The 23,733-nt window shown below is 49.6% G+C and overlaps 1 protein-coding gene across 1 annotated transcript in view; it reads left to right on the top strand.

Annotated features, from left to right (window-relative positions):
• Positions 1–23,733, top strand: part of dnah5 (dynein, axonemal, heavy chain 5) — a 69,862-nt gene that overhangs the window by 39,744 nt on the left and 6,385 nt on the right. Inside the window, 28 exon segments of the mRNA XM_084702240.1 lie at positions 332–474; positions 625–759; positions 1,397–1,519; positions 1,843–2,056; positions 2,483–2,706; positions 3,284–3,482; positions 5,077–5,249; positions 5,332–5,462; positions 7,269–7,422; positions 7,847–8,114; positions 8,770–9,001; positions 9,341–9,455; positions 10,916–11,092; positions 11,413–11,616; positions 12,306–12,485; positions 12,837–12,974; positions 14,049–14,184; positions 14,679–14,995; positions 15,270–15,425; positions 16,834–17,016; positions 17,255–17,498; positions 18,499–18,613; positions 18,912–19,102; positions 19,841–19,962; positions 20,153–20,302; positions 20,917–21,162; positions 22,019–22,238; positions 23,190–23,395. Coding sequence (XP_084558366.1) covers positions 332–474; positions 625–759; positions 1,397–1,519; positions 1,843–2,056; positions 2,483–2,706; positions 3,284–3,482; positions 5,077–5,249; positions 5,332–5,462; positions 7,269–7,422; positions 7,847–8,114; positions 8,770–9,001; positions 9,341–9,455; positions 10,916–11,092; positions 11,413–11,616; positions 12,306–12,485; positions 12,837–12,974; positions 14,049–14,184; positions 14,679–14,995; positions 15,270–15,425; positions 16,834–17,016; positions 17,255–17,498; positions 18,499–18,613; positions 18,912–19,102; positions 19,841–19,962; positions 20,153–20,302; positions 20,917–21,162; positions 22,019–22,238; positions 23,190–23,395 — 5,096 coding nt within the window.

Genomic DNA, 23,733 nt, shown 5'->3' with positions numbered 1-23,733 from the left:
TTGTGAAAAGTGTCAAAAGAAGAAAGTAGATCCAAACTGACCACCCTGAGCTCAGCTCTACCAATGCTCAAACTTTGTGTTTTGTTATGGATGCTGTTGATGATGGTAGACCAACCATGCAAAGATGCTGTAACAGATCTCTATGTACTGGAATTAAAACCTGAGCTGAATCCTCATATAATAATGTTTTTATGAGACACAGGAGTATACCAGATGTGAAAGTCAGCTGGAAGCTGGAAACTGTCTGCACATTGCTGTAAATAATATCATATACGTAACAACCCTAGATAACTGAGTAGAAGCCTTGATGGAGCTGTTTGGCTGTTCACAGGGCAGTGGGTCCACTGGAGTACCCGAGTGGAGGAGTATGTGTACCCCTCAGACTCCACCCCTGAGTACGGCTCCATCCTGGTCCCTAACGTGGACAACGTCCGCACAGACTTCCTCATCCACACCATATCCAAGCAGGGCAAGGTGGGGACTTACAGCCCGTTTGTAACCAGAGCAGGATTGTACTAAACACATTTCATCTTGAACTTGGACCGTTCTCAGAAGACAATGAACATATGTTCTTGGTGTGACGTGGTTACATTTCATGTATGTTCCGTGTCTCCTGCGTTGAAGGCTGTGTTGTTGATTGGAGAGCAAGGCACCGCCAAGACCGTCATCATCAAAGGGTACATGTCCAAGTACGATCCTGAAGCACACATCGCCAAGAGCCTCAACTTCTCCTCTGCCACCACTCCGCTCATGTTCCAGGTACCACACACACACAGACACACAGACACACACACAGACACACACATACACACACACGCACACACACACACAGACACACAGACACACACACAGACACACACATACACACACACACATGCACACACACGCGCACACACACACAGACACTTTACCACACACACACACATTCTGTCCTACAAACGCAGTTTGGTTTTACTATCCTAGTGAGGACCGATAATTCACTCACATTCAAAATTGTGTCATCCCCAACCCAAACCCCCCACCTCAGAAAGGTATTTAGACAAGACCACAGATTCACATACACACACAAGCTCACTTTAACACACACACACTCATACTCTTCCCCAGGAACATTGCTTCTCCATGAAAATATCAAGGTGTGTGTTTAACCTTTTGTGTTGGATGTAACAGTGTGTGTTGGAGCTAATGTCCTTCTCGTGCTGTATTGATCGCCCCCTCTGGCTAATCTCAGTCATGCAACGTGAATGTCAGATTTTTTTTTTCTTTCTTTGGCATGTCAAAATGAAGTATTGATTTGGACGTCACAATTGATGATGTCTGTATTTGTGTGAACATGGAAGAGATCAGAGTGTGTGTTCCCCAGAGAACACTGTAGAGAACTGTGTGTGTTCCCCAGAGAACGTTGGAGAGCTATGTGGACAAGAGGATGGGCACTACCTACGGACCTCCTGCAGGGAAGAAGATGTCCGTCTTTGTGGATGACATCAACATGCCTGTCATTAACGAATGGGGAGACCAGGTAACATCAACATGCCTCTCATTAACGAATGGGGAGACCCCCCCCCCCCGAGACCCCCCCCCCTCTTTCTCTCTCTCTCTCTCTCTCTCTCTCTCTCTCTCTCACACTCTCTCTCTTTCTCTCTCTCTCCCTGCTACGCTGGGGTTGAAAAGTTACCGGACTACTTGCGGAGTGCTACGAAAGACGTGAATCCGAGGCAAAAAGGCCACTTCGTAAAAGGCCGCTGTGTAATGAAGCATGACTCATGTCATTAAAAAACAAACAAAAAACAAACCCTGTTTAACTGTGCACGTCACACTGTGTGTTGTCCTGTTCTATCTTAGGTCACTAACGAGATTGTTCGTCAGCTGATGGAGCAGAATGGGTTCTTTAACCTGGAGAAGCCAGGTGAGTTCACCAACATCGTGGAGATCCACTTCCTGGCAGCCATGATACACCCTGGGGGCGGACGCAACGACATCCCCCAGAGACTGAAGAGACAGTTCTCCATCTTCAACTGCACCCTGCCCTCTCACGCCTCTATCGACAAGATCTTCGGTGAGCTGTCGGCATTCAATAACAGCCACGATGACAACAGCAGCGTTGAATTCATAATATTAATGAGGACTGTCATCTTGAATTGCAAAATTGAATTGTAACTGCTCAATTTCACATGGCCGCTAATGCTTTCCATTAGTTGGGGCATGTCATGTATTCAATTAGCAGACACTCTAATCCAAAGCGAAAGGGACAATCTTTTGATCTTCTGTCTAATGCTCAAACCAATGCGCTATACCCATCCCCGAATAGTAGTGATCCCCTCCGATAATAGTGCATCAGTAGCAGTGATAATAATGGATCAATAGCAGTGATAATAACATATCAATAGTAATAGATGATAATGCATCAATAGTCATGAGTATGGCTCAGTATCTGTGATGATAATGCAACAACAGCAGTGCTGACACCCTCCTGTGCCTGCAGGAGTGATTGGGAAGGGCCACTACTGCGCGCGGAGGGGCTTCAGCCCGGAGGTGACCTCCCTGGTGCCCAGGGTGGTCTCCCTCACCAGGCTGCTCTGGCAGAACACCAAAGTGAAGATGCTGCCTACGCCAGCCAAGTTCCACTACATCTTCAACCTGCGCGACCTGTCCCGCATCTGGCAGGGCATGCTGGGAACCACGGCCGAGGTGGTGCACTCCGTACCGGTGGGTCTGCAGCTGGAGGAATAACACAGCAGTCATGTTCCACTCTGCTCCTGATGCATGGCTGTGTTCAGGCTGTGTTCAGGCTGTGTTTGGGCTGGGCTCTGCACCTCTCTGTGCTCCTGATGCATAGCTGTGTTCAGGCTGTGTTCAGGCTGTGTTCAGGCTGTGTTCAGGCTGTGTCCAGGCTGTGCTCTGTACCTCTCTGCGTCACTACGGCTCCTTCTGAGCTTTCCTCTATTTTCTCTCTGAGCTTTCCTGGGAGTTTTTCCTGGTCAACCTGGTCAATATAATAATTCAATAGAATATGGTGCAGGGGCATAGTTGTGGCATGCATGAGTTTTGTTGTTTTCAAATGTGTGTTGGAAAGTTTTTTTCAATATCTGAGGATGCTGCCGTTAAATATCATATCACTAAATAAATGCGGGTGGGACACACACACACACACTAACCCTTTTATCGTTTTTTATAACCGAGCATGTGTGAAATCCAATTTCCTTCATGAAATGTGAAGAAACACTTTTCTTTACCGAGGCTGCAGCTGTTAAATGTTAAATATCCTGGTGTTCCTCTCCCTCAGGTCCTCCTACGCCTCTGGAAGCACGAGTGCAAGCGCGTGATCGCGGACCGCTTCACCACGCCGGCGGACGTGGTGTGGCTGGACGGCGCGCTGGCGCGGCTGGTGGGGGAGGAGCTGGGCGACGAGGCCCGGGCACTGCTGGACGTGGGAGAGGACGCCTACTTTGTGGACTTCCTCAGAGACGCCCCCGAAGCTACAGGTAACGGCTTGGTGGGGGCGGAGCAAGGCCAGGGCACTGATGGCTGGGCAGTGTGTGTGTGTGTGTATATGGGGGTGTGAGTGTATGTGTGTGTCAGTTGGCGTTTGTCTGCTCTAAACTGCTCTATAGTATGAGTTAATATATATACATGGCATGATCAGTATCTGCTCTAAAACGACTCTCCCCTAACTAACACCCACACTGTAAAAAAAAAGAGAAGACGACATTACCGCACTTTTTCACTTTACCGTGTTTTTTTCTGTATTTCAGAATTATAGGAAATACATATAGAAAGACAATGGCAAACAGTAAATTATAAATGTACAAAAAAATTACTGCCAAATGTTGTTACTTCAAATACAATAAAATGTCAGGTTTTTTTAACAAATATTAATAACATTTATTAATAACATTTTCACGGAAATGTTCTGTTAAAAGACATAACTTCACTTCATCAAAACTAGCTATTTTAATAGTTATCTAGCAGATATTTACTTTCATCACACGGACAAATGCCTTTAAATAATGTTTTGTTTAGACATAGGAACAATCCCAGCATGCACCAGTCAATATCAAAGACCTGAGCCTGCAAAAGCCTTTTTGGGGCTATCTCGTTGTTTATGATCATTGACCAATGCACTTTTAGTAAAGCTCTCTCTTGGAAGTCGCTTTGGATAAAAGCGTCTGCTAAATGAATAAATATAAAGATTCCAGAGTAAGACGAAGGAAAGTTGATTAGATAGTTGTGTAGCGGCAACGCTCCTGTTACCCAGGCTAGCTTAAAAGCTATAAAGTTAAAGGTTTAAGCTTAGTTTGATGAGCATTGTTTGGAGTTTTGTTATTGTGTTTGTTCTGTTTTGAAATGTGCAATGTGATGGTCTGTAGTTTGGATAAATTAAGTGTTCACCCTGAGTGTGAATATTGTCCAGTTAGATGGAGATCTAGCCTGTTTTATAAGACAAAAATATCTAGTTACTGATTACAGCATCGGGATGCTGTATGTTGTGGACACGACTTCTTTTGAATGACCATGTTAAATCGTGATATCTTATTTTGGCTTCATATAATATTTTTATTTATTGAAAATGTTGTATTATTACACTGAAGATTAATTAATAAAAGCAGTATTTACAGGTAAAGAACAGCCTGTAATGTAATATCACATATATATCTTGTAAAGTTGCTACTGGAACGTGTCATCACATGGGTTTATAATGTGAACATACACAACACACACGTTTGTACAATCACAAATCGTTTTTTCCCCAGCAAATCTGGTTTATTCAGGATAATAGTACATTTTTTTATTTTTTTTATTTTTTACAGAGAAGTTAAATTAATAAAAGTCGTATTTACCATCAGAGAACAGCCAGTAATGTAATATCACAGATATATCTTGTACATTTGGTACAGGAAAATAAACATTATTTTACGGTTAATTAATGTTAATTAAAATTGTTATACTGTAATTTAATGGGTTTAATCTGGCGTCCCAGCTGCCAGATTGTTCCAGTTTTTTTACTATGTTTTTTTTTTACAATGCAGACACACACAGAGTGATGGTGTTGTAAACATTCAGCCTTCCTTCCCCCAGGCGAGGAGCCCGAAGACACAGACTTCGACCTGCCCAAAGTGTACGAGCCCATCCAGTCCCTGGAGACCCTGACCGAGCGTCTGGACATGTTCCTCAGCCAGTACAACGAGAGCATACGAGGAGCAGGGATGGACATGGTGTTCTTCACCGACGCCATGATACACCTGGTCAAGGTGTGTGTGCGCTCCTACCCCAGTGTGTGTGTGTGTTCCTACCCCAGTATGTGTGTGTTTTTACACGTGTGTGTTCCTCCAGGTGTCCAGGATAATCCGGACCCCCCGGGGTAACGCCCTCCTGGTGGGCGTGGGGGGGTCGGGCAAACAGAGCCTCACCCGGCTGGCCTCCTTCATCGCTGGGTACAAGATCTTCCAGATCACCCTGACACGGTACGTCTCTTCACCTCTCACCTCATCCTCTCACCTCACCCTCTCACCTCACCCTCTCACCTCACCCTCTCACCTCACTCTCTCACCTCACCCTCTCACCTCACCCTCTCACCTCACTCTCTCACCTCACCCTCTCACCTCACCCTCGCACCTCACCCTATCACCTCACTCTCTCACTTCACCCTCTCACTTCACCCTCTCACCTCACTCTCTCACCTCACCCTCTCACTTCACCCTCTCACTTCACCCTCTCACCTCACCCTCTCACCTCACCCTCTCACCTCACTCTCTCACCTCACCCTCGCACCTCACCCTCTCACCTCACTCTCTCACCTCACCTTCTCACCTCACCCTCTCACCTCACCCTCTCACCTCACACCCTCTCACCTCACCCCTTCTCACCTCACCCTCTCACCTCACCCTCTCACCTCTCACCCTCTCACCTCACACCCTCTCACCTCACCCTCTCACCTCACCCTCTCACCTCACCCTCTCACCTCACTCTCTCACCTCACCCTCTCACTTCACCCTCTCACCTCACCCTCTCACCTCACCCTCTCACCTCACACCTTCTCACCTCACCCTCTCACCTCACTCTCTCACCTCACCCTCTCACCTCACCCTCTCACCTCACCCTCTCACCTCACCCCTTCTCACCTCACCCTCTCACCTCACTCTTTCACCTCACCCTCTCACTTCACCCTCTCACCTCACCCTCTCACCTCACACCTTCTCACCTCACCCTCTCACCTCACCCTCTCACCTCACCCTCTCACCTCACACCTTCTCACCTCACCCTCTCACTTCACCCTCTCACCTCACCCTCTCACCTCACACCTTCTCACCTCACCCTCTCACCTCACCCTCTCACCTCACCCTCTCACCTCACACCTTCTCACCTCACCCTCTCACCTCACCCTCTCACCTCACTCTCTCACCTCACCCTCTCACCTCACCCTTTCACCTCACCCTCTCACCACACCCTCTCACCTCACCTTCATCTTGTCATGGTCATGATGATCATGACGAAGGGGGGTGTTACTGTCCTGCTCCCAGTTCCTCAGCATCTTAGTGCACTCTGCTTGATTAGTCTGCTCTGCGTCGCTGTTTGTGTCTTTACAAAATAGGAAAGAACAGAAAGTCTTCCTCTTCCAGTCTGGTTATATGGTCCTTCCTCTTGGCTTCCTGTTCAGACATCCCAGTCTGTATTCTGCAGCGTTGGCAGTGCTGCAGCTGTGTGTTTGTTGATGGTGATGTGAAGGAGACTGTGTGCTCTGCTCCTCTGATCTCTCAGGAGACTGCAGGAGGCTGCTGGATCTCTAGACAACACAAGCTGCTCCACACACACACACCTACACACACACACCTACACACACACACACACACCTACACACACTCACACACACACACCTACACACACACACCTACACACACACACACACACACACCTACACACACACACACTCACACACCTACACGCACACTGCAAGACTCATAACCTTCTAAGATCCAACAATAGATTCACGTGCACTATAGAGGAGACTGGATTTGATGTAGTTACTCTGCAGCCAAACTGCTGTTTGTGTTTCCTTCTTCAGTCCACCTGAGAGAGAACACCCTGGCCATTATGACGACACACAATCTGTGGTCGACCTCAGAACAGCCACAGGATTCTAGTCACAGCTCCTAAATCCCTCCCCTCAGTGTGTGTGTGGGTTCCTCAGCTCCTAGATCCCTCCCCTCAGTGTGTGTGTGGGTTCCTCAGCTCCTAGATCCCTCCCCTCAGTGTGTGTGTGGGTTCCTCAGCTCCTACAACACGGCCAACCTGATGGAGGACCTGAAGGGGCTGTACAGGACGGCCGGCCAGTATGGCCGAGGCATCAGCTTCATCTTCACCGACAACGAGATCAAGGACGAGTCCTTCCTGGAGTACATGAACAACGTCCTGTCTTCTGGACAGGTCAGAGGTCACACACACACATGGCGGGCTTGCGGGGTGGGGGGGGGTGGACTGCTGCCATTTGGTGGTGCGTTTGATTTTGGGTGCAGTACAGGGTGAAGTTATCACTGACAGGAGTGCAGCGCTCGTCTCAGATGATCACAAGTGTGTAAATGATGAAGATAAACCATTCTGAATGTAGTGGTATAGTGTGTCATATTATAATTGTAGTGTTTGATTTCCATATTATACTACTTCTATTGCATATTTTATATTGTTACACTACTAGCATTGCAGGAGACAATTGCACAAGTTTGTCCGAGGGTGGGGATATTAGAACCCAGACTGTGACCCCTGACCCCTCACCTGACCCCTCACCTCACCCCTCACCTCACCCCTGCCCCTCACCTGACCCCTCACTCGAGGTATCTTCCATCTTCCCCAGGTGTCAAACTTGTTTGCTCGAGACGAGATCGATGAGATTATCAGTGACCTCATACCAGTCATGAAGCGGGAGTTTCCACGGCGACCACCGACCAACGAGAACCTGCACGAGTACTTCATGAGCCGCGTGCGTCAGAACCTGCACGTGGTTCTGTGCTTCTCTCCTGTGGGGGAGAAGTTCCGGAACCGAGCACTGAAGTTTCCAGCTCTCATCTCAGGCTGCACCATGGACTGGTTTAGCCGCTGGCCCAAGGACGCCCTCATCGCCGGTCAGTATCATAGCAACACAGGAAGAATTGTTAATGTGGTCATTTTGCATATATATATATTTTTTTTTTCTTTGACCTCATTCTGCTGTCAAATGCTCTAACTACTGAGCTAAGCTCTCCTTCATGCCACATTCTCCATGTACATAAATTAAAGTCATAAAAACTATGTAACTGTACCAAAAAATACAAAACATCATTCATTTGAACCTGCAAAGTGCACAAATGTTTTTTTCTTGTGTTTTGGAGAGTTAAGACCTATTTAGTAGATACTGTACCCTGTGTTCAAGCCTGGACTAATGTACCAATCTGTTACCAAATTGATACAAATTAAAATTCAAACCTTTAGTACATGCAGTCCATTAAAGGAAATGCATAAAAAACAGCAACAACAACAACAGGTAATTGGTATTTTGATGTCCTCTACTAAGTGTCTGTGCTTAAGTTTGTGTGCATGCGCATGTTCACCTTAAACATGCATCACTGTGTAGTTAAGAGCAAGCATAACAGCAACCACGCTCTACCTCTCTCTCGCCCCTTTCTCGCCCCTCTCTCGCCCCTCTCTCGCCCCTCTCTCGCCCCTCTCTCGTCCCTCTCTCGCCCCTCTCGCCCCTCTCTCACCCCTCTCTCACCCCTCTCTCACCCCTCAACCCCCCAGTCTCACAGCACTTCCTGTCCCAGTACGACATCGACTGCTCTCCGCAGGTGAAGGCTGAGGTGGTGCAGTGCATGGGCTGCTTCCAGGACGGCGTGGCGGAGAAGTGTGTCGAGTACTTCCAGAGGTACCGGCGTGCCACCCACGTCACGCCCAAGTCCTACCTGTCCTTCATCCAGGGATACAAGACCATCTACAGGGAGAGACAGGCCCAGGTCCAGACCCTGGCCAACAGGTACCTGACGCTGGATTCATTACTATCATCAATAATGTGTTGATTTAGCACATTCTTCTGTTTAACTTGACATTTAAGGGGCATTTGAACCTGTGATTTGTTGATCTGCCGTCAAAAACTGCACCCCTATACCCATGAATGATGTGGCTGGTAAATAAAGACACTTTTGTGGGATTTGAACCCACAATCTCTTCATCTGCAGTCCAAAACTCGCCCTGTGGTCACCCCTAGGTTCATGTGGGCTCTAAGTGCTGTGGACAAGAGGTGAATCCGTCTGTGCCACTGCTTGTAAACAGTGCAGTACATTGAACTGAGAAGTGCCGATGTTGCCTCTCCCAGGATGAACACAGGCCTGCAGAAGCTGAAGGAGGCATCCCAGTCAGTCGCTGGGCTCAGCATGGAGCTGGAGGTCAAGGAGAAGGAGCTGCAGATCGCCAACGACAAGGCCGACATGGTGTGTGTCTGTGTGTGTGTGTGAGTGCGTGTGTGTGTCTGTGTGTGTGTGTGTGTGTGTGTGAAAGAGTGCGAGTGTGTGTGTGTGTGTGTGTGAGTGCGTGTGTGTGTCTGTGTGTGTGTGTGTGAGAGTGCGAGTGTGTGTGTGTGTGTGTGTGTGTGTAAATGCGAGTCTGTGTGAGTGTCTGTGTCTCTACCTCCAGGCTACTTCAATCACAAAGTGTCTACGTGTTTGTGTGTGTAAGTGTGTAAGTGTGTGTATGTGTGTGTGTATGTGTGTGTGAGTGTGTGTGTCTCTACCTCTAGAACATTGCTGTCTTCAATCACAAAGTGTCTACGTGTGTGTGTCTCTACCATTGTTGTCTTCAATCACAGTGTCAGGCATTGAGCGTCCACTCAATAAAAAGAGCCTCCAACTCACCCAGTCTCAAGGCTCTGAGTTGACAACATGAGACATGAACGAGCTGACGGTGTGGGCGTGGTTAAACCTGAGCTCCTGTTCTCTTCAGAACACACGCTCAGGGATCTGCCATCACGTGTTCCACCTCCCGTAGGCTTGATGTCATGCTCATACGGCCTTCTGTAGGTGGTTGCAGCTCATTTGTGCTTGTTCATTATCAAATGAACCTTTAGCTCTCAGAGGAAAACACAGCACATATCTGTCTGGTGTGTTTTGTTTCTCTGAATCTTCATGGAGATCTGGGAGTTATGGGGCTCCATGTACAAATCAAGGCTCAACTACAGACTGTTTACACTGCTACTCACAAACTACAGACTGTTTACACTGCTACTCACAAACTACAGACTGTTTACACTGCTACTCACAAACTACAGACTGTTTACACTGCTACTCACAAACTACAGACTGTTTACACTGCTACTCACAAACTACAGACTGTTTACACTGCTACTCACAAACTACAGACTGTTTACACTGCTACTCACAAACTACAGACTGTTTACACTGCTACTCACAAACTGCCCAATACATCGGTGATGGGCGATAGAAGCAGCGATGGTAGAAGATGTGCTCCTGTCACAACCCTGGTGTGTGTGCCCCAGGTGCTGAAGGAGGTGACCATAGATATATATATATATAAAGGCTAGATGTCTTACGGCGGAGACTACAACGTCCTTTGCCACTGCATCTTTCTATTCTATTTCTTTTTTAATTACATAATTATTCATAAGTATGCAGTGGCATAGCTTCATCTCTGACGTTGATAACAAACCAAACCGTTTAAAAATTGGTTGAAAATTGAGCAAGTCATGGTAATTTAAAAAGTACATGTAGCACCAACATGATGTTATGGGTGAGCGAGTTGACTGTAGCAAGATGGCCGCCATGTGCGGACGTTTGACTCGGTTGGCCAGCAACGCGGACGAGACATCTAGTGTTGATATGTATCTATGGAGGTGACCCTGTCACAACCCTGGTGTGTGTGTGTGTGTGTGTCCCAGGTGCTGAAGGAGGTGACAGTGAAGGCCCAGGCAGCAGAGAAGGTGAAGCTGGAGGTGCAGAAGGTGAAGGATAAGGCCCAGGCCATAGTGGACAGCATCTCAGCTGACAAGGCCATCGCAGAGGAGAAGCTGGAGGCCGCACGGCCGGCCCTGGAGGAGGCAGAGGCTGCCCTGCAGGTATAGAGACTGGGGTAGAGGCTGGGGCTGCCCTTCAGGTGTAGAGATTGGGGTAGAGGCTGGCGCTGCCCTGCAGGTGTAGAGGATAGGGTAGAGGCTAGATGAGGCTGGGGTAGAGGCTGGGCTGCCCTGCAGGTTAGAGACTGGGGTAGAGGTAAGTCAAAGCATGTCCTATTTTTCCAGATGTGTTTACAGTCTTGAGGGTTGAAGTTGGTTTAGGTGTAGTTATATGGGTGTATGTACTACAATACAACCCTTCCTCCAAACCTCTGACTATCTCCTCCCATTCTCAACCTTGTGGCCCGTATCAACTCCTCCAGACCATCAAGCCCTCAGACATCGCCACGGTGCGAACGCTGGGCCGCCCCCCGCACCTCATCATGCGCATCATGGACTGCGTGCTGCTGCTGTTCCAGAGGAAGGTGAACACGGTGAAGATCGACCCCGAGAAGAACTGCACCATCCCCTCCTGGCAGGACTCCCTCAAGATGATGACCGGTGGGAACTTCCTGGGCAGTCTGCAGGTACGTGCTGGGGGTGGGAACTTCCTGGGCAGTCTGCAGGTACGTGCTGGAGGTGGGAAATTCCTGGGCAGTCTGCAGGTACGTGCTGGAGGTGGGAACTTCCTGGGCAGTCTGCAGGTACGTGCTGGTGGTGGATGGAGCACCGTGTTAGAGCATGTGACGGCTAAGATCGTGAAAGTTGTTGGATCAAAGCCCCAACTCCTGTACTGTATGTCGCTTTGGATAAAAGCGCACACAGATTACAACACACACACACATTATTACACGCACACACAGATCACTGCTCCAGCCAGCACCGCCCAGACGAGCCATCTGTCCTGGTGATGTGGCTGTTTAGGTGGCCTGGCTCTGACAATCCCAGTCTCTCTTTGCTTTTCATGTCTTTCCTTCGGCCTCCTCTTCTAACTACTTTCTTCCCCTCCTCCTCTCCCTTCACCCTCCTCCTCCTCTCCTCCTCTCGCCTCACACCCTCTTCCTTCTCTCCCCTCCTCCTCTCCCCTCACATCCTCTTCTTCCTCTCCCCTCACATCCTCTTCTTCCTCTCCTCTTCTTCCTCTCCTCTCACATCCTCTTCCTCCCCCCCTCTTCTTCCTCTCCCCTCACATCCTCTTCCTCCCCTCCTCTCCTCCTCTCGCCTCACACCCTCTTCCTTCTCTCCCCTCACACCCTCTCCCGCCTGCCCGTGGCAGCAATTCCCTAAAGACAGCATCAACGAGGAGATGGTGGAGCTGCTACAGCCCTACTTCGACATGAGCGACTACAACATTGAGACGGCCAGGCGTGTGTGTGGCAACGTGGCTGGTGTCTGCTCCTGGACCAAGGCCATGGCCTCCTTCTTCTCCATCAACAAGGAGGTGCTCCCCTTGAAGGTGAGGAGGATGTTTCTGAAGGCTTTCTGAGTGGGACTGTGTCAATGGTTTGTGAGGTGTAACAGGACATAGTTCAAAAAAGCAACAATTCCAAAATGCTAGGTGACAAGATAACATAAAATGGGTACTTTAGTTTCAGTAGAGATGCAGTGAATTTGATCTCTATGTTACTGAATTAAAATGCTTACATTCACTCTCTTGACAACCCACCACAAACATTACTGTCCAGGGTGTGTGATCGCACAGCGCTGTGCTTCAGAGCTGGGCTGTTGTAATGCTGTTTGTGCAGCAGGAAAAGAGCCCCCTTGCGGTGCCCCATTTGAGAGATGCTGCGGTCACTCTTCTCCCCAGGCCAACCTGGCGGTGCAGGAGAGCCGACTGACCGTCGCCAACGAGGACCTGCGTGAGGCCCAGGCTGAGCTGGACGACAAACAGGCCGAGCTGGACGTGGTGCAGGCAGAGTACGAGAAGGCTCTGACAGAGAAACAGGTGAGGGCAGGCAGGTGAGGGCAAGCAGGTGAGGGCAGGCAGGTGAGGGCAGGCAGGTGAGGGCAGGACAGGTGAGGGCAGGACAGGTGAGGGCAGGCAGGTGAGGGCAGGCAGGTGAGGGCAGGGCAGGTGAGGGCAAGCAGGTGAGGGCAGGCAGGTGAGGGCAGGCAGGTGAGGGCAGGACAGGTGAGGGCAGGACAGGTGAGGGCAGGCAGGTGAGGGCAGGCAGGTGAGGGCAGGGCAGGTGATGGCAGGACAGGTGAGGGCAGGCAGGTGAGGGCAGGCAGGTGAGGGCAGGGCAGGTGATGGCAGGGCAGGTGAGGGCAGGCAAGTGAGGGCAGGAGAGGTGTGGGCAGGATAGGTGAGGGCAGGATAGGTGAGGGCAGGGCAGGTGAGGGCAGGGCAGGTGAGGGCAGGACAGGTGAGGGCAGGGCAGGTGAGGGTAGGGCAGGTGTCACAAAACACACCTTTATGTGGAGTGCATTTATTTTGAGAATACAAATCAATAATACAAACAACTGGTGCCACACTTATTGGCACCCTTACTGCCAATAACCTTCACTGGCATCCTCCCTTTGCCAGTAAAACAGCACCAAGCCTTGTCCTTCACTTCTACAAAGGTTGGAGAATACAGAGCTAGGGGGTCAAAGAGTATTCCTCTTTAGGCAAATGAGAATCAGTATACCCAAAGCTGCACACTGGGCTGTCTGTCAGTGTGATGAAGCACTTGTGGAGGTAGAGCTGCAGCCACCTGCACTCAACAGCCTCTTGTTCATAAGCACACAGGCTTACACCACACAAGGTTACACCAAACAAGGTTCCACCACACAAGGTTACACCACACAGGCTTACACCACACAATGTTACACCACACTAAGTTACACCGTACAAAGTTAAACCACACAGTTACAGCTTTCTCAGCATCTTAACTAGACACTTGTAGTATAAAGGTATCAACTATCACAGTGGCATTATCATCCAAGTTGAGGGTGAAAACAAACACAGTTTTTGTGGGCAGACATTTTATACTAAAAAGGGTCCAACCCTAACCCTGGATGGCTCCTCCCCCCTCAGACGCTTCTGGAGGATGCGGAGCGCTGCAGGCACAAGATGCAGACGGCGTCCAGCCTCATCAGTGGCCTGGCTGGCGAGAAGGAGCGCTGGACAGAGCAGAGCAAGGAGTTCGCTGCCCAGACCAAGCGACTCGTCGGTGGGTTCACTTTCACCCCTTTTCTCGCCTTCATGTTCACCGCAGAGAAAACCTACTACCTAGATCAGTTTTCGACATGGCATAGAAAGGAATTTACAGAGCAGACTAGAAAAGAATAGAATGAAACTTGAATGTCCACCCAAGATGGACGTTTTTCTTTGGCTTCCCATTGACAAGATCTCAAACACACACAATCTGCATTCGCTAAATACACTCTGTGTTAATTCTAAACATTCACTAAAACCTTATAGTGTGTGATTATCCTCACTCACAACCAACCTGTCCTGTCTGAACATCGACATGGCAAACGCTGAAACTGATCAACTGTAAAGATATATTATGGGCAGTTTATAAGTGAAGTTTGATAGGAAAGGCAGGGAGAGAAAGGGGAAGACATGCCACAAAGGGTCCAGGCAAGATTCGTACCCGGGCCACTGCGGTACCCTTTCTTATCCTGTAAGCTACCAGGGTGCCAACCAATCCCCTTCTTGCAGGTGACGTTCTCCTGGCCACTGCATTCCTGTCCTACTCCGGACCTTTCAATCAGGAGTTCCGGAACCTTCTCCTGGGTGCTTGGCAACGGGAAATGAAGACCCGGATGATCCCGTTTGGCAGAAACCTCAACCTGACAGACCTGCTCGTCGATGCACCCACCGTGAGCGAGTGGACCCTTCAGGGCCTCCCCAACGATGACCTATCCATCCAAAACGGGATCATCGTGACAAAGGCTGCCCGCTTCCCCCTCCTCATCGACCCCCAGACCCAGGGGAAGATTTGGATCAAAAACAAGGAAATACGAAACGAACTACAGGTTTGAGACCTTTTGTTTTCAGTCAGGTACTCTAGACCTGACTACAGCTTTGAGACCTTAACTGCTTTTTGTTGATAGATGAGTGCTTTCTCTTCCCATCTAATTAATCATTAAGACAATATTCTAGAATGTTCTACAAGTGTTGTCACCAACACTGCTTCTTCTTGCTCCGCCTTCCACATGATACCTCAAACTTTTTCAGTTTTTTGGTACTTGAACGAACTTCCTGAATGGACTGTGTTATAATGGAACACAACCCAAACCTCGGTTCCAGATCACCTCGCTGAATCACAAGTACTTCAGGAACCATCTGGAGGACAGCTTGTCTCTGGGTCGCCCCCTGCTGATCGAGGACGTCGAGGAGGACCTGGACCCAGCCCTGGACAACGTGCTGGAGAAGAACTTCATCAAAACTGGCTCCACATACAAGGTTCAGTCAACGTCAATGGATTGATTGATTTATTTTGTATTCACTGGTGATCGACACGGCCCTTTAAAGCACAGTCTATTCATTCTATATAATAAAAATGGTCTGATTTGTTAATAAAAAAGACTTGTGCGAGGAAAAAAGTGCAGGAAGCACAATTGTATTTTTATCTGCAGCATGATGTTTGTAAGTTCTTAATATGGGTGAAAACACACCTTTAATATACCGGCTGGATCATGTGTCGCTTCTGCTGGTTTTTACACAATACATCCATTTGTTTTTCCTAACAGGGAGTATTTATATAGACTTACAAAACAAAACATGTTTACCAAACGAACAAATGAATGGCACTAAGAAAAACATAATTTTAAAATCTATTGTGTGTCTATTTTAACATCATTGAAAGAGGTTGTTCCCATGATTCAGTGCGATGGAAGTGGGGGCTGGTCTGTAGACGACAAACAAACAGGACGAAGAGTATCTTCCTCTCCACTCTTTGGGTCATTATTTCAACAAATAGCACTTTTCATGTCTGCATAATGTCCCTGATAGTTACAAAACACACAATTACAATGTCTTGTATGCTCAAATCAGACCTATCATTTTGCCCTGCGATGCATTATCGGAAATTGCCGTTCTGAGGCTGAATTGAGTTTAATCCTGGAGACTGCAGGAAATGGAAATGAACGTGTTGCAGGCAGTCTTTTCTAATTTGATAGCTGTGGCTTGTAAAACATGTTAGCTCTGCGCAGGCCTGGCTGTGTAGCTCACCAGCACGCTGCAGTGTTCCTGCTACGCCTCTTAGTTGGAAGCGCGCAAGTGACGGGGCCCTGCTGGTGATGACGGCCTGATGCCAGATGCCTGGGGAAGTGACTGAAGAGTGACAGACTGTCCTATCTGGAGGCACGGCTCTCCATCTCATTATCACTTATCCAGCTCAGCCTGCAGTCTTAGGCTTCCAGTAACCAGAACAGCTGCCTCCCTCACACTCACAAACTGAAAAACACACAAATAGAGCAAAGACATCATGGAGGAGGGAGCCATTGCTTCTGACAGCTGTGTAACTCTGTAAATATACAGGGGTGTGAAAAGAAGCAGCTGTGGTACGATATAAAACCCCCCCAGGCTTCTGAAGTGTTGATGATGAGTGGCAGCTAGTGGCGCTGTTTATCTGCCTGTTTTCCACAACTTTTGTGTTCGAGTCAGAGTATAGGTTGGCCACTGTTTAGCTGAATAAACATGTAGCGTCTCTGCTAATTAATATGCCAGTACATCTCTGTTTAGAGCACTTTAAAAAAATTAAACTTTCATAAAAAAAATTGGCTTGGGTTTAGAATGAACAAATGTCAGTCCGAGTTTAGCTTATATAACAAGTTGAGAACGTTTCTGATTGGCTGGCCATGACCCCCAGGTCAAGGTTGGAGACAAGGAAGTGGACGTGATGCGAGGCTTCCGTCTGTATGTGACCACGAAGCTGCCCAACCCCGCCTACACCCCCGAGATCAGTGCACGCACCTCCATCATCGACTTCACCGTCACCATGAAAGGCCTGGAGGACCAGCTGCTGGGCAGAGTCATCCTCACAGAGAAACAGGTGAGACAGGGTCATGCAGAGGAGACAGGGTCATGCAGGTGAGACAGGGTCATGCAGGGGAGACAGGGTCATGCAGGTGAGACAGGGTCATGCAGGTGAGACAGGGTCATGCAGGGGAGACAGGGTCATGCAGGGGAGACAGGCTAGCCAGGGTCATCGCATTCTGCTGAGATTGTTGAACATCCTCCTATAAGGTACCCACCTCACCTGTACCACATGTGTCCTCTGTGTGACTCAGGAGCTGGAGAAGGAGAGGACAGACCTCATGGAGGACGTGACGTCTAACAAGCGTAAGATGAAGGAGCTAGAGGACAACCTCCTGTACCGCCTCACCAGCACGCAGGGCTCCCTCGTGGACGACGAGAGCCTGATCGTCGTCCTGGGCAACACCAAGCGCACCGCCGAGGACGTGACCCAGAAGCTGCAGATCGCGGCCGAGACGGAGGTCCAGATCAACAGCGCTCGGGAGGAATACCGGCCCGGTACGATGGCTGTCCACGACAGGAAGTCCAAACATAAAGCAGAACTACCCTCTGGCTAACAGGCTAGCCACAAGGATAGTGAAACTACCCTCTGGCTAACAGGCTAGCCACAAGGATAGTGAAACTACCCTCTAGCTAACATGCTAGCCACAAGGATAGTGAAACTACCCTCTAGCTAACATGCTGGGTATAAGGATAGTGAAACTACCCTCTAGCTTACATGCTAGGCACAAGGATAGTAAAACTACCCTCTAGCTAACATGCTAGCCACAAAGATAGTGAAACTACCCTCTAGCTAACAGGCTAGCCACAAGGATAGTGAAACTGCCCTCTAGCTAACATGCTAGCCACAAAGATAGCACAACTACCCTCTAGCTAACAGGCTAGCCACAAGGATAGTGAAACTACCCTCTGGCTAACATGCTGGGTATAAGGATAGTGAAACTACCCTCTAGCTAACATGCTAGCCACAAAGATAGTGAAACTACCCTCTAGCTAACATGCTAGCCACAAAGATAGTGAAACTACCCTCTAGCTAACATGCTGGGTATAAGGATAGTAAGACTACACTCTAGCTAACATGCTGGGTATAAGGATAGTAAGACTACACTCTAGCTAGCAGGCTAGGGACAAGGATAAGAAAACTACCCTCTCGGTAACAGACAAGGTACAAAGGCAGAAACAGCACAGTGGTAGAGCACTTGACTGTAGATTAAGAGGTCACATGTTCAGTTTCCCCTTTACTGTACATGGAAAAAAATGTCTGCTGAATGAATGCGTAACAAAACCATGACATTAATAAGGATAGTAACCCTAACAGACAAGGATATCAATTCAGTATAACACTACACATGGGTGTTTTCATTTGATATGAGATTGCAAAAACAGTCAATTAATGTGTGCAGCTTTAATGTCCTTACATTTTTTATTATTCCAATTAGTTTCATGTGGAAATTATTCACCACAATTATGTTTACCGTCCAATGTGTGTTCTGTACAGTGGCCACCAGGGGCAGCATACTATACTTCCTCATCACTGAGATGAGCATGGTGAACGTGATGTACCAAACCTCGCTCAGACAGTTCCTGGGCCTGTTTGACCTGTCTCTGGCCAGGTAAGGTTCTTCCACAACCTTATGTCACACAGACAATATTTGGTTCAGCTCAGTTTTTACTATGTTTCATGTATAGACTAGTCTTTGAACTACGACCTGCACACACCACCCCTAAATCAGTGGAGATATTTGGGGCGGTGCTCAGATTTACCTGCTGTACTGATTCATGTGGGGAACATGCCCTGGATGGTACTCTGTCCTTTCATGTACTCACAGCTTGTGTTAGTCGGACATTAAGGGCCAAATGTATTGCATGCTGATGATAGCAACCAGACGTCTGACTGCTCTCTCCATACAGGTCATCGAAGAGTCCAATCACAAGCAAAAGGATCGGCAACATCATCGAGTGCATGACCTTCGAGGTCCACAAGTATGCTGCCAGGGGGTTATACGAGGAGCACAAGTTCCTGTTCACCCTGCTGCTCACCCTCAAGATCGACATGCAGAGCAACCGCATCAAACACGAGGACTTCCTCACGCTCATTAAAGGTCGGACGTCCTCTCTCTGTTTCCGTCCCTCGTTTGTTTCACACAAACTCCCACTTGACTCCTCCCCTCGGAACCCCATCCCTCACTTGACTCCTCCCCTCGCAACCCCACCCCTCTCTTCAACCATGGGCCGATTCTTGTGTTTCCCATTTTTTGTACTCAGACAGACTGCCCTGACCCTGTGCTGTATCCAGGAAGTGCTTCTCTAACCCTGTGCTGTATCCAGGAAGTGCTTCTCTAACCCTGTGCTGTATCCAGGAAGTGCTTCTCTAACCCTGTGCTGTATCCAGGAAGTGCTTCTCTAACCCTGTGCCGTATCCAGGAAGTGCTTCTCTAACCCTGTGCTGTATCCAGGAAGTGCTTCTCTAACCCTGTGCTGTATCCAGGAAGTGCTTCTCTAACCCTGTGCTGTATCCAGGAAGTGCTTCTCTAACCTTGTGCCGTATCCAGGAAGTGCTTCTCTAACCCTGTGCTGTATCCAGGAAGTGCTTCTGTAACCCTGTGCTGTATCCAGGAAGTGCTTCTCTAACCCTGTGCCGTATCCAGGAAGTGCTTCTCTAACCCTGTGCTGTATCCAGGAAGTGCTTCTCTAACCCTGTGCTGTATCCAGGAAGTGCTTCTCTAACCTTGTGCCGTATCCAGGAAGTGCTTCTCTAACCCTGTGCTGTATCCAGGAAGTGCTTCTGTAACCCTGTGCTGTATCCAGGAAGTGCTTCTCTAACCCTGTGCTGTATCCAGGAGGTGCTTCTCTGGACCTGAAGGCTTGTCCTGTAAAGCCAGCTAAGTGGATCCTGGACATGACTTGGCTGAACCTGGTGGAACTGAGCAAGCTCTGGCAGTTCTCTGACATCCTGGATCAGGTAGCTTCTGTAGCTAGTGCTATGTTACTGCCTTCCACTAACATCTACACTCTAGTTACACAGAGTACTGTACGTACACTCATTCAATCCTAGATAACCTTCAGATTCAGATAAACAAATACCTTGAACAACAAAGGAACAGCTGATTAACTGTGTGTGTGTGTGTGTGTGTGTGTGTGTGTGCGTGCAGATCAGCCGTAATGAGAAGCAGTGGAAGGCCTGGTTTGATAAGGAGGCCCCAGAGGAGGAGGTGGTTCCTAACTCGTATGACCAGACGCTGGACTGCTTCCGTAGACTGCTGCTCATACGCTCCTGGTGCCCCGACCGCACCATAGCTCAGGTAGGCCTCACCTGCCCTCACCTGACCTCATTATAGCACAGGTAGACCTCACCTGACTGCACATGACCTCACCATAGCACAGGTAGGCCTCACCTGACCTCACCTGACCTCACTACAGCACAGGTAGACCTCACCTGACCGCACCATAGCTCAGGTAGGCCTCACCTGACCTCACCATAGCACAGGTAGACCTCACCTGACCGCACCTGACCTCACCATAGTACAGGTAGGCCTCACCTGACCTCACCTGACCTCACTATAGCACAGGTAGACCTCACCTGACCTCACTATAGCTCAGGTAGACCTCACCCGACCTCACCATAGCACAGGTAGACCTCACCTGACCTCACCTGACCTCACTATAGCACAGGTAGACCTCACTTGACCTCACCTGACCTCACTATAGCACAGTTTGACCTGACCTGACCTCACCATAGCACAGGTAGACCTGACCTAACCTGACCTCACTATAGCACAGGTAGACCTCACCTGACCTCACCATAGCACAGGTAGACCTCACCTGACCTCACTATAGCACAGGTAGACCTCACCTGACCTCACCTGACCTCCCCATAGCACAGATACTAGACACATTGTTTTGATTGCCGTCTCAGGCCAGGAAGTATATTGTGGACTCCATGGGGGAGCGCTACGCCGAGGGGGTGATCCTGGACCTGGAGAGGACATGGGAGGAGTCAGACCCCCGCTCTCCCCTTGTCTGCTTCCTGTCCATGGGCTCCGACCCCACTGACTCCATCACGGCCCTGGGCAAGAGGCTGAAGATGGACACGCGCTACGTGTCGATGGGCCAGGGCCAGGAGGTGCACGCCCGCAAGCTCCTGCAGCAGACCATGGTCAACGTGAGTACAGGAACTAGGAAGACCCTGCTGTTCGTACGCACTGGAGCTCTGGAGATAAGCGTCTCCTGAAGGAGTGAAATGGATGCGTTGTATGTGCGGGGCATAGCTTTCGTTAGACGCTTTTGAAAACGTTCTGTTCCCATCAGCATTTTTTATTAAGAATGTTATTTTTCACGACTACATCCTCAGTGATTAAAAAAAGCTGTCTAAAAGCTGTTTGAAAACAAACCTGTTCTCTGTTAATGGGTACAACACAGTGCTGTAGCACACCTTCAGCTGGAGGAAGCAGGTATAGTGGTGTAGCTCACCTTCAGCTGGAGGAAGCAGGTATAGTGGTGTAGCACACCTTCAGCTGGAGGAAGCAGGTATAGTGGTGTAGCTCACCTTCAGCTGGAGCAGGCCAGCAAGTCAACATGTGTTTGTGGGTAGACGGGGGCTGCTGTGCTTTCTATAAGCACTGTTTATATATTATATGTATACTGTATATTATATGTATATTATATGTCACTTTAGATTAAAACATCTGCTACATTAATAAAATGTAAATTATTATTATTATTACTATTTTTTAATATTTCTATTAAAGTGAACAGGCAAGGCTGAGAATGTGTCTCTGAGACTAAACTTCAGAGCTTTTATACATGAAAATAAATTTATACTTACAGTATACTTTGAAAGTATACTTTTAGTATAACATTCTTGACAACTTTAATACATGCAAATGCATTTGTACATACGGCAAGCTTTGAAAGTGAACTTGAAATATGATATTTTCTGGCTCGGGAGATGAGGGAGTGTTAGCACTGGGGTCCTCGTGCCTTGTTGACGTCAGTGCTGCTGTGGTGTGGGCCTGCAGGGCGGCTGGGCTCTGCTCCAGAACTGTCACCTGGGCCTTGACTTTATGGATGAGCTGATGGACACCGTCACGGAGACGGACGCCGTCCACGACAGCTTCCGTCTCTGGATGACCACGGAGGTGCACAAGCACTTCCCCATCACCCTCCTGCAGATGTCAATCAAGTTCACCAACGAACCACCGCAGGGCCTGAAGGCGGGGCTTAAAAGGACGTATGGAGGTGAGGCAAGATCGCGCGCACGCTGTGGGAAAACACCTCACACTCAGAGCTGAAGCTTTAATAGAATAGATTAGATGTATCCAGTCCATTCAAATTGAATACATTTCTAATAATGATAATATGATGATGACATCATAATATTGACCGCTGCCTGCCTCTGCCCCCTGCCTGCCTCTCCCCCTCTGCCCCCTGTCTGCCTCTCCCCCTCTGCCCCCTGCCTGGCTCTGCCCCCTGCCTGCCTCTCCCCCTCTGCCCCCTGTCTGCCTCTCCCCCTCTGCCCCCTGCCTGCCTCTCCCCCTCTGCCCCCTGCCTGGCTCTGCCCCCTGCCTGCCTCTCCCCCTCTGCCCCCTGCCTGCCTCTCCCCCTCTGCCCCCTGTCTGCCTCTCCCCCTCTGCCCCCTGCCTGCCTCTCCCCCTCTGCCCCCTGCCTGGCTCTGCCCCCTGCCTGCCTCTCCCCCTCTGCCCCCTGCCTGCCTCTCCCCCTCTGCCCCCTGCCTGCCTCTGCCCCCTGCCTGCCTCTCCCCCTCTGCCCCCTGCCTGCCTCTCCCCCTCTGCCCCCTGCCTGCCTCTGCCCCTCTGCCCCCTGCCTGCCTCTCCCCCTCTGCCCCCTGCCTGCCTCTCCCCCTCTGCCCCCTGCCTGGCTCTGCCCCCTGCCTGCCTCTCCCCCTCTGCCCCCTGCCTGGCTCTGCCCCCTGCCTGCCTCTCCCCCTCTGCCCCCTGCCTGCCTCTCCCCCTCTGCCCCCTGCCTGGCTCTGCCCCCTGCCTGCCTCTCCCCCTCTGCCCCCTGCCTGCCTCTCCCCCTCTGCCCCCTGCCTGCCTCTCCCCCTCTGCCCCCTGCCTGCCTCTGCCCCCTCTGCCCCCTGCCTGCCTCTGCCCCCTGCCTGCCTCTCCCCCTCTGCCCTCTGCCCCCTGCCTGCCTCTCCCCCTCTGCCCCCTGCCTGCCTCTCCCCAGGCATCAGCCAGGACCTGCTGGACGTCAGCACCATGCAGCAGTGGAGGCCCATGCTGTACGCTGTGGCCTTCCTCCACTCCACCGTGCAGGAGAGGAGAAAGTACGGCTCGCTGGGCTGGAACATCCCCTACGAGTTCAACCAGGCCGACTTCAACGCCACCGTCCAGTTTGTGCAGAACCACCTGGACGACATGGACATCAAGAAGGTTCAACCAGGGCCGTGGGCTGGTTTTCACATGTGGGCTGGCTGTTCTTCATAACTGAGGATGCGGCCGTTAAGTTAGATTAACCGCATGTATAATTAAACCTATGTCCCTGGGTTTAACATACAACAGTAAAATGTTTGATTGATGATCAGGGATTGTAAAGGTTTTGTTGCACCCCAGTGGATAGTTGATCTGTTGGTAATAGTTTCATTTTCTTTAGAAGTTCTCTTCTGGAAGTGTGTGTGGAAGTGTGTCGTGTGTTGTGTGTGTTGTGTGTTGTGTGTGTCGTGTGTATTGTGTAGTGTGTGTAGCATGACGTGGTCTGTCCTCTCCAGGGC

Source organism: Hypomesus nipponensis, chromosome 2 (genome assembly GCF_054491055.1).
Source record: "Hypomesus nipponensis isolate SF chromosome 2, ASM5449105v1, whole genome shotgun sequence".
Taxonomy (NCBI): domain Eukaryota; kingdom Metazoa; phylum Chordata; class Actinopteri; order Osmeriformes; family Osmeridae; genus Hypomesus; species Hypomesus nipponensis.
The sequence above is the reverse complement of the archived record's forward strand: the minus strand, read 5'-3'. Positions and strand labels throughout refer to the sequence as shown.